General features: G+C 42.4%; 1 protein-coding gene and 1 long non-coding RNA gene across 2 annotated transcripts in view; both read left to right on the top strand.

Annotated features, from left to right (window-relative positions):
- LOC138961774 (snake venom 5'-nucleotidase-like) overlaps window positions 1–18,822 on the top strand; it is a 37,293-nt gene extending 18,471 nt beyond the window's left edge. The window contains exons 3-11 of the mRNA XM_070333446.1: window positions 7,094–7,307; window positions 8,088–8,273; window positions 9,856–9,977; window positions 11,490–11,565; window positions 12,050–12,181; window positions 13,914–14,033; window positions 15,125–15,280; window positions 15,617–15,820; window positions 17,734–18,822. Of these exons, the coding sequence (XP_070189547.1) occupies window positions 7,094–7,307; window positions 8,088–8,273; window positions 9,856–9,977; window positions 11,490–11,565; window positions 12,050–12,181; window positions 13,914–14,033; window positions 15,125–15,280; window positions 15,617–15,820; window positions 17,734–17,957 (1,434 nt within the window). The 3' untranslated portion in view covers window positions 17,958–18,822. The remainder of the gene's footprint in view (window positions 1–7,093; window positions 7,308–8,087; window positions 8,274–9,855; window positions 9,978–11,489; window positions 11,566–12,049; window positions 12,182–13,913; window positions 14,034–15,124; window positions 15,281–15,616; window positions 15,821–17,733) is intronic.
- The window catches only part of LOC138961794 (uncharacterized), a 457,147-nt gene that overhangs the window by 75,577 nt on the left and 361,246 nt on the right, over window positions 1–20,324 (top strand). The gene's annotated exons all lie outside the window — the stretch shown is intronic.

Genomic DNA, 20,324 nt, shown 5'->3' with positions numbered 1-20,324 from the left:
GTACCATGATCTACCATTCGTCCATAAAAGGTCATTACGAACTATCAGACCGATGCAATAATACAGTGCACCTAACCCAAAGCAAGACTAATAAAGGCGTGATAAGAACCACTGGGTTGAAACATAAACTTGCTCCACTAAGTCTTCAGCGTATACGTCGAACGATATACGATATATAGAGAATACTACATGGCTTGCTGTGTCGTACCAGATTTACACGAGTTGTTTTTTTAAATATTGAACTGCGAGCGAAAGCGAGCTGTTCACTATTTGAAAAAGCAACGAGTGTAAATCTGGTACGACACAGCAAGCCATGTAGTATTCTGTTTATCCTACATACTGTACTTACGTGTATTTTACTGAAAATGTCCTGCAGTCGAGGCAGCTAAATTGAAGACGCTTCTAAAGCCTCGTGCAATCTATTACGTCGGCAAAGAAACGTCACTCTGAAAGTGTGGCGTGACGTGTTAGTTCTAAAAATTCATCGAGGGTAATTAGCGAGCGCAATTTTTTTTCTATAATGACGTTTGTCTCGGTAACTTTGGCATCATAAGCAGTGGAAAAACAGGTCCCTGCCAGACTTGCTTGACATGACCTCATTTATATGATATACTCGCGTGTGATTTGAACGATTATTATCTCACGGGTGTCTCTCTCACGTATTTAGGATAAATATATACTAGCGGAAAAAAGTTAAGGACGGTTCACACACGCAATCACAGCAAAAGAACGAATGAACATATCGTACGGAAATTTGGAACACGATTACTTCAGTCAATGTGCAACGCAACTGCAAAATTTGGGTTTATTTCATCGAGCCGATTCGGTTATTCATGTCCACAAACAGCAGAGGGGTCACAAATAAACATAACAAGTCTTTCATGAGGTCAATAATGGGTGTGTCCGCCACGTTTGCGCTCAAGTTCACCACACCTTGACCGCATAGAGTTCATAAGCTTCGTGAAAAAGGCCTGTGGAATGGCCTGCCACTCCTGTTGGAGCATCTGCAGCAGCTGCTGCAGGTTTCTGGGAGGCTGGTGGTTGGCCCTCACCTGCCTGTCCAGTTCGTCCCATAGGCCTACACGCTCTATGGGGTTCATGTCTGGCGAACAGCCAGAGAAATCCATCCTGACGACCCCGGTTTGCTGGATGTAGTCGTTGACAAGCCTGGCCCTGTGAGGTGTAGCATTGTCATCCTGAAACACGGCGTTTGGGCCAATCTGCTGCAGGGTCGGCAAGGCAATAGGGGCGAGAATTTCGTCCCTGTAGCGTTGACCAGTGAGATTCCCGACCACATGGTACAGGGGGGTGCATTGATGAAGGCTGAAGCCCCCCCCAAACCATGACAGAGCCCCCGCCGAAGGCCACCCTCTCATGAACTGTGTCGTCTTCATAACGCTCGCCCTCACGCCTCCAGACCTTGCGCCGGCCGTCAGAATGGTACAGGTTGAACCTGGACTCGTCACTGAATAGGACCTGAGCCCAGTCCCGGCGCGTCCATCTCAAGTGGCGGCGACTCCAGGCCAGACGAGCCCGGCGATGAGCCTGTGTCAGCAGGGGACGCACAGCAGGACGACGACTCCGCAGCCGGGCGTCATGCAGGCGGTTGCCGATGGTCCTCTCACTAACGTTGATGTTAGTGGCCTCCCGTAACTGCCCTCTGATGACCTTGCAGGTGGTGGCCCGGTGCTGCAGCGCCTGCCGTTGGATGAAACGATCTTCCCTAGGAGTAGTCTTTTTGGGGCGACCCGACCTGGACCTGGGCCTCTCCTCGACATTGTTTGTCGTCTGGAACCGTTGATTCAGCCTTACAATGACTGAATGCGATACCCTAAGTTGCCTGGCCACTTCGCACTTGGATACGCCGTCGTGGAGCCAGGCAATTGCTCTTCCTCGGTTGAATGTTGTCAGCTTCCGTCTGGCAGGCATGGTGAGGAGATGGCAGCTCGCAGAAAATCGGCGGCTTATAAAGCCGAGTTCGTGATCACAATTCACACTCGAAGGATTGTCCTTGCATGTGCACAACAATTTTGCCATGTTACCTGCCTTATTCTACCCGTGCGCACGCCAAACAACAGCCTACTTTTTTGGCGATTTTGCTATTTTAGTCACGTGCTGCAGCTCTGCGCCCGGGAGTCCCGTGCAGTTTTCCTGCTAACACAGCATAACCTACCCATTGGTGTGTAGCATGCGACAGCCATTTGATTTTGCTGACGAAAGAACAGGGTGTTTTAAACAAATGAAAGTCAGCGGGGAAATCAGTGGCCCGTCCCTAACTTTTTTCCGCTAGTATATATATATATATTGTAAAATAGATAGGCACATCGATTTGGTAATAGGACACCGCGAACTCGGTGTCAGCGTACATTATGAATTAAAGAGGTAGCTTCACCTCAAAGGTGTATTTAAAACGTATGTATGGATTGAACATTGAATTTTCCTTATTTGAGCCGTGTGACGTCAGAGGCCGATGAAAATCATATTTAGGCGGCTTACCGAGACTACAAGAGAGTGCACCGTTTGTTAGGCGTTCAATGTCAAACAAGAAAAGAAAAAGTTCTGACTCAAATCGATCGATGCCAATGTGAAAGTATGACATTTTACACAGATCTCGACAGTCAATGTTCATCTCGACCGCTTGCGCGGTCTCGGACAACAATGATTTTCTCGATCTCTGTAAAATGTCCTATATTATTCAACAATTCAAATAAGGTAACTATATTCCAAAAATGTTCCATGAACCTATTTCTTTTTTCAAAGTTAGAGACGGATTGACACATCATGGATATGTTGTGGTCCAAAATAGAACATTATTACTTTCTTCAACGTTTTTTGAAGCTAGATTTTTTTAACTTCACATACGCCGATGGTTCGATGGCCTTGAAAGGTAACCATAGTCTTGTTGTAAGTTCACAGTGGGGTCAAGACTGTGTAGTTTTTTTTAAATAATATTCTTGGACGTTTTGAAAGCTAGATCTTTAGAGTTTTTACATACTTTCAGGCTTTGATGACCTCTAGATATGACCAAAGTGTGTGTTGACCCTGGTCATAGTTCAAGGTCACAGTGAGGTGACTTCGGGTCAAAGAGTAGAAAAATATCATTTGCTATAACATTTATTGAGCTACAGCGGCAGCTAATTTCTTTCTGATTGATAATACAAATGACGAAAATGCATCTTTAAGCGACTTTGCTCTACATACAGCTATTGGTATTGACTTTCAAATGGGAGTCTTCTCCCTTTAAACCTTTTCTTTTGTCATGAAAGAATAATGATTATTTTGATCATGTGCATTGACGCTGACATTCAGAACTCCCAACTGGGTAGTAGGTGGCAGCAAACTAAATCCACACAACTCCACCAGCGTAGCATTCCGGGGGGGGGGGGGGGGGGGGATATACACAAAGAAAACAGTTCAGATGTGGACCTGTTGTAACTTGTACATTTTCTTTATATTTGGCACGCGTCGCGTGTTTTGAATCTCCATTGACGCTTACCAAGCAAGGGCTATTCCTTCAGGTTATTAAAATTTATGCGACACGGCTTTGTAAACATGTTTATAATGTAAATGGCAACTGCTGAAGTGAGCCCTACGGTTAGAGGGTATCAGGGTATAATAGGTCGAGTTCTTGACACCATACAAAAGGTGTTCCTTCAGCTTATTGAAATTGAAACCACGCGGCCTTTTATGAAAGGCTAATTCAGAGCGAGTCCGGGTTACATTTTTTTTCCACGGCGTTTTGCTTTCACCTATAGCTCACTGTGTACCTTCCTGCTGCACTGTTATGTTTTTCTTACCTTTTTGTCTGCGTCGCCGAATAAACAATTCCAATGAAATTGCGTGGCAGGGTCTATCTTTTCACACTTGAAAACCTAAATTCGCACAGGTTTCGTCCGCAAACGTTATTTTAGATTGCCAACACTGACAACATGTTAAGTAGATGAACTGAATCGGGTCTCTTAACCGCAGGAAAGTTTGCCGACAGAAACTGTTCCCCTATTTACATGATTTGTTTATTAAATTCGGACCTTTTTTGACTTTAATATTAATTGTCGGTATATATGACTAAAATACAGCACATTCAATTTCCATTGGACTTCTTACTTGGCCTGAAAATACATTCAAACTGCTTCTTGACTGCTATTTTGTGTGTGTAAAGTTTCGCGGGTAAATACTTGTGTATGTACGTGATCTAGAGCAGTCCTCTCTACCCGACGTTTGATTACAAATAAGCACAGTTGTATCTTTATGATGACTCGAGTGTAAAGTAGCCTTTGCCATTACAGCCTCTGAACTACCACGGGATTGGCCAATTTGTATAGAGGGCTTGAGTATTCTGATATGAAAAATATATGACTCGAGTTTAAATTAGCTTTTTTAATTGCAAGAACTGGTCAACCAATGTGTAGAGGGTTTGAGTATTCTGCTGAGATGAACATACGGCTTGAGTTAAATCTGCCTTTTTTATTTTAGGCACTGGGCTACCAACGGGTTTGACCAATGTGGAGGGTTTGAGTATTCTGCTGAGATGAACATACGGCTTGAGTTAAATCTGCCTTTTTTATTTTAGGCACTGGGCTACCAACGGGTTTGACCAATGTGGAGGGTTTGAGTATTCTGCTGAGATGAACATACGGCTTGAGTTAAATCTGCCTTTTTTATTTTAGGCACTGGGCTACCAACGGGTTTGACCAATGTGGAGGGTTTGAGTATTCTGCTGAGATGAACATACGGCTTGAGTTAAATCTGCCTTTTTTATTTTAGGCACTGGGCTACCAACGGGTTTGACCAATGTGGAGGGTTTGAGTATTCTGCTGAGATGAACATACGGCTTGAGTTAAATCTGCCTTTTTTATTTTAGGCACTGGGCTACCAACGGGTTTGACCAATGTGGAGGGTTTGAGTATTCTGCTGAGATGAACATACGGCTTGAGTTAAATCTGCCTTTTTTATTTTAGGCACTGAGCTACCAACGGGTTTGACCAATGTGGAGGGTTTGAGTATTCTGCTGAGATGAACATACGGCTTGAGTTAAATCTGCCTTTTTTATTTTAGGCACTGGGCTACCAACGGGTTTGACCAATGTGGAAGCTTGGAGTATTCTGCTGAAATGAACATACGGCTTAAATTTAATCTGCTTTTTCCATTTCAGGCACTGAGCTACCACGAGTTTGAACAATGTGAAGAGGCTTGAGTATGCTGATGCCATGAACATGATTATGACTTGACTAAATCTCACTTTTTAATTGCAAACTCTAGGCAACTACGAGGTTGATCAATATGTAGAGGGCTTGAGTATTCTTATTTGATGAACATATAACTCGAGTTAGAAAAGCATTACAATTTACATTGCAGACTCTAGGTAGCCACGAGTTTGACCAATGTGTATATAGGGCTTGATTAGGCTGATGCAATAAACATACTACTTGAGTTAAATCCGACTATTTCATTGCAGGCATCGGGTACCACGAATTTGAACAGGGCTTGAGTCTTCTGGTGTGATGAACTATCATTATTTTATTTTATATGGGAGATTTATATAGCGTTTGACGTTCTCTAAGCGCTTTACATATTAATTTCTGCCGTGTGAGATGGAATTTTTTACACAATATATCACGCATTCACATCGGCCAGTAAATCTCAAGCCATTACGGCGAATATTTACTTTTCACGGCCTATTATTCCAAGTCACACGGGTATTTGGTGGACATTTTTTTTTTTATCTATGCCTATACAATTTTGCCAGGAATGACCCTTTTGTCAATCGTGGGACCTTTAACGTGCACAACCCAATGTAGTGTACACAAATTATGACTTAAGTAAAACCAGACCTTTCCATTGCAGGCTCTGTGCAAAAATGAGTTTGACCAAGGTATTGTTTCTATTGTGACTTGAGTAAAATCGGACTTGCTCATTGCAAGCATTTGGCTCCCACGAGTTTGGCCAATGTCACGAGTATATATATGTCGTGCCGAATTCACGTAATTGCCGAATTCGCGAAATCGGCAAAATTTTTGCCCATTTCACGTAATCAGCAAAACGCTGCCCATTACGCGAAATCGGCAGCGTTTTGCCGAAAACGCGGAAAGGCTTGTAAAATGTGCCGATTTTGCGAAATCGGCAGCCCGTTTTTGGCTTGAAAGTTATCAAATGCCTAGGATATCATCACACTTAGACAGCTAGATACTCGAATGGATTTATGTTGCAATCATTGATAAGTTATGGCAAGTTATTGCAAAAAGTGTAGTTTTCGTGCATTACCAGAGTTATGCTTGACACAGACCAACACAGACCATCAAAACCAAAATAGGAAGGTAAATTCATGTTCATGCAATGTTCTGGTGACAAAAAAAGTAACAGACTGGCTGTCACTTTTGCGAAATGGAAAATTGTTAGGAGCCTTTACGCATTTTCGGCAAAACGCTGCCGATTTCGCGTAATAGGCAGCGTTTTGCCGATTACGCGAAATGGGCAAAAATGTTGCCGATTCCGCGAATTCGGCAATTCCGTGATTTCGGCACGACATATATAAAGAGCTTGAGTATTCTGATATAATGAACATGGTTTAAACATAAGTTTATTTTAACAAAGGTTACAATCATGACATGTATACAAAGTTCACAGAAACAGCAACAAGCTAGAAGCTTATAGTGGTGTTCCTGCATGACAGTACAACATAAGGCGGTAACGGTACAACATAAGGCGGTAACGGCTGAACAATTTGTCTAAATAAACCAAATCTATTAATAACGTAATAAACGTTGCATAATGATTATAAAGAAAGACAGTAAAAGGGAGGAGGGGGAAAGAAGATGAATAAAAGAAGAGGGATGGGTAGGAGATGTGCAGAAGTTAAAGTTGTTGTCCGGCCTGTAGAGCATTTATTCTGGTTTGCCCAAAGCGGCCTGAACGTTCAATGAACGAGTGTACGGTGGAAAAAAATTTCCTGTTCAAATCTAAAGAATACTGTCTGTCTCCGTTTAAAAGGTGGGGGAGGTGAATTGTGTGATTAGGGAGGGTATGTATAGTTTCTTGACGTGCTTCGAGATAAAAATATAATGAACATGAGTTCAATCTGACCTTTTCGTTGCAGGCTCTAGGGAACCACGAGTTTGACCAGGGACCAGAGGGCCTACGGGTGCTGATGGACAACGCAGAGTTTCCCATCGTCAGCAGCAACACCGACGCCAGCGCCTACAGCGACATCCAGCAACAACTGAAGAAAAGCACGGTGCTCACTATTGGCGGGGAGAAAGTGGGCTTCGTTGGTTATACCACTGAGGACACCAAGACCATTTCTAATCCAAGTAAGGTTGACGGGAGAACTGATAGATGTGTGCAGTCTAAATTGAAGTGTTCCAATTTTGAACACCCTTTGTGTTACCCGTTTTGAACACAGTTCGACATAGTACATAACTCTACTAGCAAAAGGTAGCACATGATAATTAAAGCCTATCCTTAATTGGATGTAATCGACTTCGCGAAGCTGACTGCAGAGAGCTTTCAGCATGGATGGATGAACGCATGTGAATGTATTTTAAAACCCCCCGCGGGTTAGGGGGAAGAATTTACCCGATGCTCCCCAGCATGTCGTAAGAGGCGACTAACGGATTCTGTTTCTCTTTTTACCCTTGCCAAGTGTTTCTTGTATAGAATATAGTCCATTTTTGTAAAGATTTTAGTCAAGCAGTATGTAAGAAATGTTAAGTCCTTTGTACTGGAAACTTGCATTCTCCCATTGTACTACGTTGCAAGCCCCTGGAGCAAATTTTTCATTAGTGCTTTTGTGAACAAGAAACAATTGACAAGTGGCTCTATCCCATCTCCCCCCTTTCTCCGTCGCGATATAACCTTCGTGGTTGAAAACGACGTTAAACACCAAATAAAGAAGAAAATGATATATGGATGAAGCGAGAGAGGGTGGGATTTGTTGGTTATACCACTGTGGCTACCAACGTCATCTCCAGTCCAAGTAAGGTCGATGGGTGAGCGGAGAGATGTGAGGATGGAAGGAAAACTTTGCCATAATCAGAACAATAACTGATAATAACGATAACAATTCATTTCAACACATTCTCTATTTTCAGAGGAAATCACCTTCAGTGACGTAGTTGCGGCACTGACGTCAGAGGTGGCCAGTCTGACGTCACAAGGAATAAACAAGATCGTGTGCGTGGGTCATGCCGGGTTCGTTGTAGACCTGCGCATTGCTCGTGAGGTTCCCGGCGTGGATGTGGTCGTCGGTGGTCATACCAATACCTTCCTTTACAACGGTGAGCCAAAACGAATACGAATATTTCTTCTTCTTCGTTCATGTTCTGCAAGAGTAGATTTTTTACGTGTATGGCCGTTTTTACCCCGCCATTTAGGCAGCCATACACCTGTTTCGGGGGAAGCATGCTAGGTATTTTCGTGTTTTCATAACCCACCGAACTCTGACATGGATTACAGGATCTTTTCCGTGCGCACTTGGTCTTGTGCGTGTGTGTACACACGAAGGGGGATAAGGCACTAGCAGATCTGCACATAAGTTGACCTGGGAGATCGGAAAAATCTCTACCCTTAACCAACCAGAATCTTCTTGCTTCTGGGAAGACAGATGGTGAGTTGTGTGCGTAAGAAATGTCCGTCACACACAGTCTTTGAGAGAGAGAGAGAGAGAGAGAGAGAGAGAGAGAGAGAGAGAGAGAGAGAGAGAGAGAGAGAGAGAGAGAGAGAGAGATGGCGAAAGAGAGACAGAGGGAGGGGGGGGGGGGGAGAGAGGGCGATGGCGAAAAAAAAAGAGAGAGAGAGAGAGAGAGAGAGAGAGGTCCCATATAAAGAAAAGAACCACCCAATCGCACACACACACACACGCACGCACGCATGAACGCACGTACGCACACACACACACACACACACACACACATACACACACGCGCGCTCGCGCGCACACATCATCTCCCCTACACGCACACAAAGTGAAGAGAAAAGAAAGAAACAAGTCGCGTAAGGCGAAAATACAATATTTAGTCAAGTAGCTGCCATTTTTCAGCAAGACCGTATACTCGTAGCATCGTCAGTCCACCGCTCATGGCAAAGGCAGTGAAATTGACAAGAAGAGCGGGGTAGTAGTTGCGCCAAGAAGGATAGCACGCTTTTCTGTACCTCTTTTTGTTTTAACTTTCTGAGCGTGTTTTTAATCCAAACATATCATATATATATGTTTTTGGAATCAGGAACCGACAAGGAATAAGATGAAAGTGTTTTTAAATTGATTTGGACAATTTAATTTTGATAATAATTTTTATATATTTAATTTTCAGAGCTTGTTTTTAATCCGAATATAACATATTTATATGTTTTTGGAATCAGCAAATGATGGAGAATAAGATAAACGTAAATTTGGATCGTTTTATAAATTATTTTTTTTTTACAATTTTCAGATTTTTAATGACCAAAGTCATTAATTAATTTTTAAGCCATCACGCTGAAATGCAATACCGAACCCCGGGCTTCGTCGAAGACTACTTGACCAAAATTTCAACCAATTTGGTTGAAAAATGAGAGCGTGACAGTGCCGCCTCAACTTTTACGAAAAGCCGGATATGACGTCATCAAAGACATTTATCGAAAAAAGGAGAAAAACGTTCGGGGATATCAATCCCAGGAACTCTCATGTAAAATTTCATAAAGATCGGTCCAGTAGTTTGGTCTGAATCGCTCTACACGCACGCACGCACACACACACACACACACATACACCACGACCCTCGTTTCGATTCCCCCTCGATGTTAAAATATTTAGTCAAAACTTGACTAAATATAAAAAGGAAGCGCTCTACCCGTTTTAACAATTTCTCGTTTTGCACACAGGAGAAGCCCCGTCTGACGAAGACCCGGTGGGTTCCTACCCTGTAGTCATTGATCGTAAGGATGGCACCAAGGCTCTGGTGGTACAGGACTACGCTTTCGGCAAATACCTTGGCTTTTTACAGGTAACCTACACTACACTACACAACACTACACTACACTTCACTTCACTACACTACACTACACTACACAACACTACACTTCACTTCACTACACTATACTACACCACTACCTTACACCACACCTCACCCCACCACACCACACCACGATCGGATCCGATACGATACAAAAATCAATATGATACATTACAATACAATACAATACAATACAATACAATACAATACAATACCTCACCTTGACAAAAGATACCATACCATACCATACCATACCATACCATACCATACCATACCATACCATACCATACCATACCATACCATACCATTCCAAACTATATAGAACAAGAAGAGCAAACGCTCGATCGAGTCACTTTCGCAGTTCTGAATATTATATGAGGCATCAGATGGACAGGAAGAAATTGCTATTCACAACACAATGAGTCACGTTCACATAAAATTTGAGCCCGGTCACTTTTATAGTTTCCGAGAAAAGCCCAACGTTAAGTTGTGTGTTGCCGAACAGAAAAGGCTAGTTATCTCCCTTGTTTTTCTAATAACGTTCGTAAAAGGCTACAGATGTAAATACTTTGATGTAAAGAATAATCCTACAAAGTTTCAATCACATCCGATGAACTTTGTCAAAGATATAAAATGTCTAATTTTTCCTTTGACGCTGACCTGTGACCTTGAAAAAGGTCAAAGGTCAACGAAACCATCGTTAAAGTGTAGAGGTCATTGGAGGTCACGACTAAACAAAATATGAGCCCGATCGCTTTGATAGTTTCCGAGAAAAGTCCAACGTTAAGGTGGTGTCTACGGACGGCCGGCCGGACGGACGGCCGGCCGGACAGACTAACACTGACCGATTACATAGAGTCACTTTTTCTCAAGTGACTCAATAATACATGGCTTGCTGAGTGATACCAGAATTACACGAGTTATTGGTTCAATATTTGAAAAAGCAACGTATACTTGCGTGCCTTCTGCTCCAAACGTCCCGGAGTCAAAGCGTCCAAATTGGAGACGCTACGTCCGCAAGAAAACATGCATAATTTATGTCTGCTTATACCGAGGTGCAATGGGTGGAGGAAGTATGGAACCTCGATCCTTCCCAAAGCCTCGTGAAATCTTTGACGTCAAAGCAAAGGACGTCACTCCAGAAATGAAAGCGTCGCGTGTAAGTTTTCTAAATTCTTCGAGAGGAAACGCTTAACAGGAAACGCAAAAGTGTTTCGAGAATGACGTTTGTCTGGATGACGTTGTCACCATGAGCAGTGGAAAGTTAGGTCCCTGTCAGACTGTATTTTGACACGACCTCATTTGCATTTACATACATACACGTGTGAGTGTACCGTTTAGTTATGACGTGGTTTGTCTCCCTCGCGTATGTAGGATGAATATGTGTATATGCGCTCATTTGAAGGAGAAGATGGCACCTTTAAGACAGGGAAAGTTTGTTGTATGTTTGCTTCTTCCTAATTGTGCGGTGGAAAATGTCTGTATGTGCATGCCGTGTTTCAGGTCAAATTTAATGACAGCGGAACAGTGGTGTCTTGGTCCGGCAACCCGATTCTGCTCAACGATTCTGTGCCCAAAGGTATCGTCTTCTTTCCTTTATCTTCATTCGCTGTGTGTTGAGTTAAATTTAGGCACCGCTGTAAGATCGTATATTTGTGCGAAATGAGGACAAGACGATCTTGCTAGCTCTTCTCTAAATACCATTTACAAGACGGACAGGCGTGTTGTTATTTGCAGGACAAAACTAAGCGTCTAACTCGATGATGATGATGATGATGATGATGATGATGATGATGATGATGATGATGATGATGATGATGATGATGATGATGCTGCTGCTGCTGCTGCTGCTATCTCTGTCACGGCTGCTTCATTTTCTTGTTTTTTTTCTGATGATGACGATGATGATGATGATGATGATGATGATGAGGAGGAGGAGGAGGAGGAGGAGAAGGACGACGACGACGACGACGATGATGATGATGTTGATGCTGATGATGACGACAATTAGAACTATGCGAATGGTACAAAGTATGTGTCGTGTCTATGTGTGTCCTGAACAGATCCCGCTCTGCAGACAGAACTGGATGAGTGGCGGAAGGGGGTGGATGAAATTACGAAGCAAGTTTTGGGCCGGACCTTTGTCTTTCTGCAGGGGTTAAAGGAGCAGTGTCGACAGCAGGAATGCAGCATGGGTAACACTTTTCTTTTAACCCAAAACGATACATGCACATAACTAGCGGTGACCTGACGAAGGATTTTTTGTATTGCTGATAATTATGTTGAAGTCACCGAGACGAACTTCTTTCTTGTAATTCTTTGTCACTTGCTCGGGAGACATGCAGACACGCCATTATTCACGTTATGAGGTCTTTTCGCGTGGGAGTCGGGGGAGGGTGCGAGGGGGGCGGGGTCCGGGGGGGGGGGGGGGGGGGGGTATGTATGTGTGTGAGAGTGTTGAGCAGCCCGGGTATTTTGGACACACCATACGCTCTGAACTGCCAGTTAGATTTATTTGAACGCACATTCCCCTTCAACCGAAGACTCACTACGGATCAGTAGATGTAACAAGCAATTCTTTCAAGCCCAAAGAAATAAAAATTATATATCGTACATATGTTTGAAACTGTATTTCTGTTATAGGCGACTGCTTCGGATCGCTTTGAAAAGCACGACTCAACAAAAAGGGGCCCTTACTTTGCCAACAAATCATGACAAAGTTATTTCCAGAAATCTTCTATTAGAAATAAGTTACTGCTAGAAATCTGACAAACAAACGGAAGTAAGCGCTCTAAATGCACTCGACATGTGTAATAGGGGAAGGGCCCCTAATATGGACCACTTTTTGTTTTATGCTGATACATGTAATTAGCTTGTTTTCTTGCGAAGAAGTTTTATTTTGTGTTTGGTAGTCCTTCTCTCTTAGGTTAACCGTTAGGCCTAATTAGAGTGAAATAGCTTTGATAGACATTCTGCAAAAATTAAATACAGAAACAAATCACAAATGGTCCATATTAGGAGCCTGGGCGCCTAATATGGACCAGTGAAGCGGCCTTCACGAATCACTGTAAAAGGCCCTCTATACTTCAAAATAACATGTTACAACTTAGTGTGTAAGTCAGACTAATTCTAATATGCTTTAGATTTATCTGTTTCGGGTTGATGAGAGCATTATTTGAAGTACACCAGCAAACTGAAGAAGCTTATCAAAAACAGAGTGAAAATAAGTGAAATTATCAACTTCCACAAAAAAAGACTATTTGTTATATTTTTTTGAAATCTCGAGGGCTAGTTATAGGTTATTTTCAGCAAGCTTCTTAATGAATTAATTAAAATTGCCTTTAGCTTTTATTTTCTTCGATTTGTTGAAGGTGGTCCATATTAGGGGACTCACACATACTTTGAGGTTTTGCTGTTATTTTTTCTTTGCAGGAGAAACTCGGGGTAAACACTGCTATAATGTAACAAATACGGTCTTAGCTGTCATATATAAAAGCTTTGACTGTGGACAGAAACGAGTCCGTTTTAGACGGCAAATTTAGAGTGAACGCTGCCAAAAATGAAAAAAAAACCACGAAAAAGCCTAACGGTTTTGGGGTTTGTATTTCTGCAACAGTTTTGACATGTGCAACTTATCCAGAGAGGGTGAATAAAGCGAATGAAATTGTTTTGAGCGCTCTAGTGCCGTTAGTTTGTCAGAACAGAAGGTGGTCCATATTAGGAGCCGGTCCATATTAGGAGCCTTTCCCCTACGTAGAGTGAGTGAGAATCATGCGGAGCCAATGAGAGAATAACAAGCATTGAAACGAACAAGCGACTTTCATCCTCTGACAGAAAGAAATGAAACGATGTTCCACAAATGAAAACAAGAGTTATTCTAAAAGAATTAATGAAACTTAGTCTTGTGCTGTATGTCCGATCATGCAGGAAACTTGATTACTGACGCAATGGTGACGCAGAACCTACGTCATTCTGACAGCATGGAATGGAACCACGTGGCTATAGCTCTCCTCAATGGCGGCGGTGTACGATCATCGATCCCCAAAGGTGAGTTAACGATTGTACGCCAGAGGCGCCATTTTGTAAAGTTTTCTGACGATTTGGACCTTGAAGAGTTCAAAGGACATTCGCTGTACTGTAATGTAGAAACAACTGCAATGATTTGATCACAATTAACTGCTCCTAAACTATGCCAAATAATTAAATGAATTCTAATCACGTGTTTGTCGAGAGAAATGTTAAATTCCAGTAATATTGCAACATTAGCCATGTTGCGCAGTGTAATATTGGAGCAATTTTGTTATTTACTTGCTAAAGGTTGGTCTGTATCATCAGACGTAATATGTATGATGTGTACATCACGCTGGCTGATGTTCTGACGGTGCTACCCTTCCGTAACATCATGACGTAATATGTATGACGTGTGCAGGTGACATCACGCTGGCTGACGTCCTGACGGTGCTACCCTTCCGTAATATCATGACGTAATATGTATGACGTGTGCAGGTGACATCACGCTGGCTGACGTCCTGACGGTGCTACCCTTCCGTAACATGATGACGTAATATGTATGACGTGTGCAGATGACATCACGCTGGCTGACGTCCTGACGGTGCTATCCTTCCGTAACATCATGACGTAATATGTATGACGTGTGCAGGTGACATCACGCTGGCTGACGTCCTGACGGTGCTATCCTTCCGTAACATCATGACGTAATATGTATGACGTGTGCAGGTGACATCACGCTGGCTGACGTCCTGACGGTGCACCGTGCTATCCTTCCGTAACATCATGACGTAATATGTATGACGTGTACAGGAGATAATAACGCTGGCTGATGTCCTGACGGTGCTACCCTTCTGTAACATCATGACGTAATATGTATGACGTGTGCAGGTGACATCACGCTGGCTGACGTCCTGACGGTGCTATCCTTCCGTAACATCATGACGTAATATGTATGACGTGTACAGGAGACATAACGCTGGCTGATGACGGTGCTACCCTTCCGTAACATCATGACGTAACATCATGACGTAATATGTATGACGTGTACAGGAGACATAACGCTGGCTGATGTCCTGACGGTGCTGCCCTTCCGTAACATCATGACGTAATATGTATGACGTGTGCAGGGGACATCACGCTGGCTGATGTCCTGACGGTGCAACCCTTCCGTAACACCATAGACATCGTTGAGCTGAACGGGTCAGTCATTCATGACGTCATGGAGTTCAGCGCCTCCGAGTGGGACCCGACCGAACTGAACGGGGGATTTCTGCAACACTCCGGTGAGGACAAATCCGAACACGATAGACTGCTTACGCTTAACCACACACACACACACGTACACGTACACGCACAAGCTAGCACGCACGCTCGTACACGCCCGCAAGCACGCACACACATACGCCGAACGCACACACGTACGCACGTGCGCGCAAGAACGCAGACAGACACACTTGCTCACACACTCACCCACACATTCACACATACAAGCATGCTGTTCAAATGATGTTGACACGTACTCAGTAGTACTTTTCTTAAAGTCTGTTCCTAACTGGGCGAAGTCGACTACACGAAGTATACGTTTTTATGTTTTATAAATCCCTTTCTTCACGTTTCAGGGCTACGGGTTTTGTATGACATGAAGCAGCCTAAAGGTCAACGTGTTGTAGAGGTCAAGGTCAGATGTGCCGATTGTGAAGTTCCCGAGTTCGTTGACCTTGAACCCACGAAAGTGTACAAGATCATCATGTCCAACTTCTTGGCAAACGGCGGCGACGGATTCACCCTCATCCCCAAAAATACAATAAAACATCACCTGATCGGTAAGACTTGTGGGTAATATTGAACTTCAGCGTAGTGTTAATTTCAATGCTCAAAATCTACTGCAATTTAAGCCTCTAATTTTGCAGAACCTTCCCCTGTAAGCATAAGAAGTCATTTTAGATACCTTTGAAGTCACGGAATGAACTGTACGGATGCATTTCGTTTACATGCCTTTTTCCATGAAAACATCACCAAAAGCGCCATTTTTCGATGGAGGCAGCTTTGTCAATATTACGATGGCGGGGAGGCAACTCTCTCGGGTTTTTCCGATATTACGTATGGACTTTCTCGTAATTTTTGTCGATCAAATGACCAAATTATGAATTATGCTTAAGTTTGGAGGTCAATCCGTCAATAAATTTAACGACAAATGTTGTTTGGCTTGATTAAAGGGACTTGTATCAACATTGGCAGTGGATTCTGAGCTATGAATTTAACACGCTAAAGTTCAACATTAGCTAATTATGTTACATCTCTCCTTTGGTCTTGTGTATTTGTCTTATGTGTTGGTCTGGGCTGAGGTACACGAAGCGAAAGTGGATGAAAACCAAACGGGTGAGAACAAACCGCGGAGTCTGATTGGTTGAAATCAAAACAAATCTGAATTTCAACCAATCCACCACCGATGCTAACTCCCAACCGGTTGGTAGCCAAACTTTCTTTTTTGAAACAAAGACTGCAACAGTGATAGAAAGAGAGATTGAAACAAGCGTGAAACAAACATTAAAACAGAGACTCCAACAGAGATTGAAACACAGATTAAAACAAACACTGAAACAAAGATTGAACACAGATTGAAAAACAGATTGAAAAACAGGGTAGAGCACTTGATTGGGTTCGAATCCAGGTCGGGTCGACGCGGGCTAACATGTTTTGCACACTCAAAGACGGTATCCATGTGCCACCCCATGGCGCTGCTGTGGCACGTCAAAACCTCGGTTATCCTGACGGAAGTACAGGTGGCAGATTACACCTAGACACAGAGAAAAGTCTGAGTAGATCGACTCTTATTGTTGCTGCTAGCTTTCCAATGAGAGGAAGCCACCGACAGACAGACATACAGACAGACAGATTTTGATTGATCGACCGATCTCCCGAAGAGTTATTCTTCAAACGGTCCGAGTCTTGTGTACGTTTTTTGTTTCAATCTTGGTTTTAATCTGTGTTTCAATTATTGTTTTAGTGTTTGTTTTAATCTGTTTTTTAATGTATGCTTAAATCTTTGTTCCAATCTTTGTTTCAGTGTTTGTTTTAATCTGTTTTTCAATCTGTTTTTCAATCTGTGTTTCAATCTTTGTTTCAGTGTTTGCTTTAATCTGTTTTTCAATCTGTTTTTCAATCTGTGTTCAATCTTGGTTTCAGTGTTTGTTTTAATCTGTGTTTCAATCTCTGTTGGAGTCTCTGTTTTAATGTTTGTTTCACGCTTGTTTCAATCTCTCTTTCTATCACTGTTGCGGTCTTTGTTTCAATTTATGTTTCAATCTTTGTTTCACGCTTGTTTCAATCTCTCTTTCTATCTCTGTTGCAGTCTTTGTTTCAGTTTATGTTTCAGTCAATGTTTCAGTCAATGTTTGAATCAATGTTTGAATCTCTGTTTCACGCTTGTTTTAATCTCTGTTTCAATTTCTGTTTGAATCTTTGTTTCAATCTTTGTTTGAATCTTTGTTTGAATCTTTGTTTCAATCTGTGTTGGGAGTTTTTGTTTCAAACTTGTTTCAATCTCTGTTTCAGTCTGTGTTGGGAGTTTTTGTTTCAAACTTGTTTAAATCTTTGGTTCAACTGTGTTGGGAGTTTTCTTTTTAAACTTCTTTAAATCTCTGTTTCAAGCTGTGTTGGGAGTTTTTGTTTTAAACTTGTTTCAATCTCTGTTTCAATCTCTGTTCATTTCTTTGTTTCAAACTTTGTTTTGCAGGTGATTTGGATTCTACCGTGCTGACGTCATACATCACCGAATATTCTCCAATCATTCACGGCCTTGAGGGCAGGATACGCTTTGTCAACGTGACGTCAGCCGTCTGTAAAGGGGAAACGTCCGGAACTACGATCCTTCTTCCGACCAGCTTGTTCACGTGGCTGGCATGTTGCATCGTCAGCAGTCTTGTGGTCGTACGAAATTTTGTCTATCCTGTGCATTAAACCTCTGGAGCTTGTTACGCCCAATTGATCATTAAAAAAAAATCCAAAACCAAAAATACTGCCAACGTTCATAAAATTCAGAATAAAAAAACAAAAAGCAAAAAAACAAGACACAATAACATACCTTTCTTGTTTTTACATAGAGGGGGAATCGAGACGAGGGTTGTGGTGTGTGTGTGTGTGTGTGTGTGTGTGTGTGTGTGTGTGTGTGTGTGTGTGTGTGTGTGTGTGTGTGTACAGCGATTCAGAGAAAACTACTGGACCGATCTTCATGAAATTTTACATGAGAGTTCCTGGGTATAATATCCCCAGATGTTTTTTCATTTTTTCAAAAAAATGTTTTTGATGACGTCATATCCGGCTTTTTGTGAAAGTTGAGGCAGCACTGTCACGCCCTCATTTTTCAATCAAATTGATTGAAATTTTGGTCAAGCAATCTTCGACAAAGTCCGGACTATGGGATTGAATTTCAGCTCCGCAGCGTAAAAAATAGTTAATTAGTTTGCTCATTAAAGTTGTCATTAAAATCGAATTTTCACTAACAGATTTAAAAATGATTGAATCGTATTCCTCAATTCCTACTGAATTCAAAAATATATACATATGTCATGTTTACTCTAAAAATGTGCTCAGAATTACAGAAAATAGGTTAAGTAAGTACTTCGTTCGCACGCTGCGCGGAGATTAGCGTGACCCGTCTCGGTCTTTTGATGTGGTCACTCGAGACTATCTTAATATAGTCTCGGCGATGACTGTTTTTGTGTGTTAATCTGTTACTTTGATGCCGACAGCGTGACTAAATGACATTTAGTCAAGTTTTGACTAAATGTTTTAACATAGACGAGGAATCGAGACGAGGGTCGTGGTGTGTGTGTGTGCGTATGTGTGTGTGTGTGTGTGTGTGTGTGTGTGTGTGTGTGTGCACAGCGATTCAGAGAAAACTACCAGACCGATTTTCATGAAACTTTACATGAGAGGTCCTGAGTATAATATCCCCAGGCGTTTTTGGCTCACGTAAGTGTAGCCTATGCGATGGTAAACTTTGTCTGTCTGTGCGTGCGTGCGTATGTATGTATGTATGTGTGTATGTCTGTGGTAGAAACTTTAACATTTTTGGCTAAACACCGAAATACTCGTTTCACGTGGTTAATTTTCAAGCACCATCTTCAAATTATTGAAGCAATGATCAACATTGTGTCGGCATGTGTGTAGTTAAAGCGTGTATCCAAAGAAAACGGGTGGTGGGGGGTTTTGAAGGGGTACAAGCAGTTGACTGATTTGTGTCGTGTTTGGCATGTAGACGGCAGGTCAGGTGTCAAGATCAGGTCAGGGGTCGCGCGAAGGATTGTGGTCCAGTTCTCACCTCGCCGATTCGCCGGGGAAGACGATTTCATGTTGTTCGGTTTCTAAGCTCCAGAAAAGTAAATAAAGAAGATACCAAACTAACCAAAGGGAGATTTCCTACAATTTGATCTGCACAGCGTGTTTCCAATGTCCACGCGAGGAAGAGCTGTCGAAAGCGCGGCAGTCAGTGTCGATCTTGCAGCCGTATCCCGGTAAGTTCAGAGACAGACTGTCTAGTCTCTCCCACTCTGATAACGTGTCACCTACTGTTAATCGGTTTTGTTTTAATTTCTTTTTATTTCAGCAGACACGGCTGTCAAACACAGTGCTAGGCAGTCACCTCTAGTGAAATGAGTTGATCTAGTCTTAAGTACTTTGCAACAACTTCCTTGAACGTGAAAGACAGTTTTTGAATGCTAGATCTGTATCGCGTTTCATTCCAGACTCGATCCTCTCTTTGATTGTAGATCTACTGTTTGCTGTTTACGCACTATCATATGATTCGCTATATGTAACGTTTGGTAAGCTTACCTTGCAACAGCTTTCTTGTCTTTGTTGGCATTTCTGGCTGTGTTGACCGTCAGAATTATTTTAAGAACCAGGCGAGTTGATATGATGCGTTAGTTTTAACTGTGTGTGTGTGTGCGTGTGTGTGTGTGTGTGTGTGTGTGTGTGTGTGTGTGTGTGTGTGTTTGTGTGTGTTTGTGTGTGTGTGTGTTACATAGTGAGTGAGTTTGTGTTATGTTACTGTTTGTTGATTTCTTACGGGAGCCTTGAAGGCTTCGCCTCTTGTTTTCATGTTTGTGATAAATGTCTTTGTTGACGGGATATCCGGCTTTTTGTGAAAGTTGAGGCAGCACTGTCACGCTATCATTTTTCAACCAAATTGGTTGAAATTTTGGTCAAGTAATCTTCGACGAAGCCTGAACTTTGGTATTGCACTTCGGTTTGGAGGCTTAACAATTAACTAATGAGTTTGCTCATTAAAGTTGTCATTAAAATCGATTTTTCGCAAACAGATTT

Source organism: Littorina saxatilis, linkage group LG3 (assembly GCF_037325665.1).
Source record: "Littorina saxatilis isolate snail1 linkage group LG3, US_GU_Lsax_2.0, whole genome shotgun sequence".
Taxonomy (NCBI): Eukaryota; Metazoa; Mollusca; class Gastropoda; order Littorinimorpha; family Littorinidae; genus Littorina; species Littorina saxatilis.
Note: the sequence above shows the minus strand (reverse complement) of the source record. Positions and strands in the feature narration are given on the sequence as shown.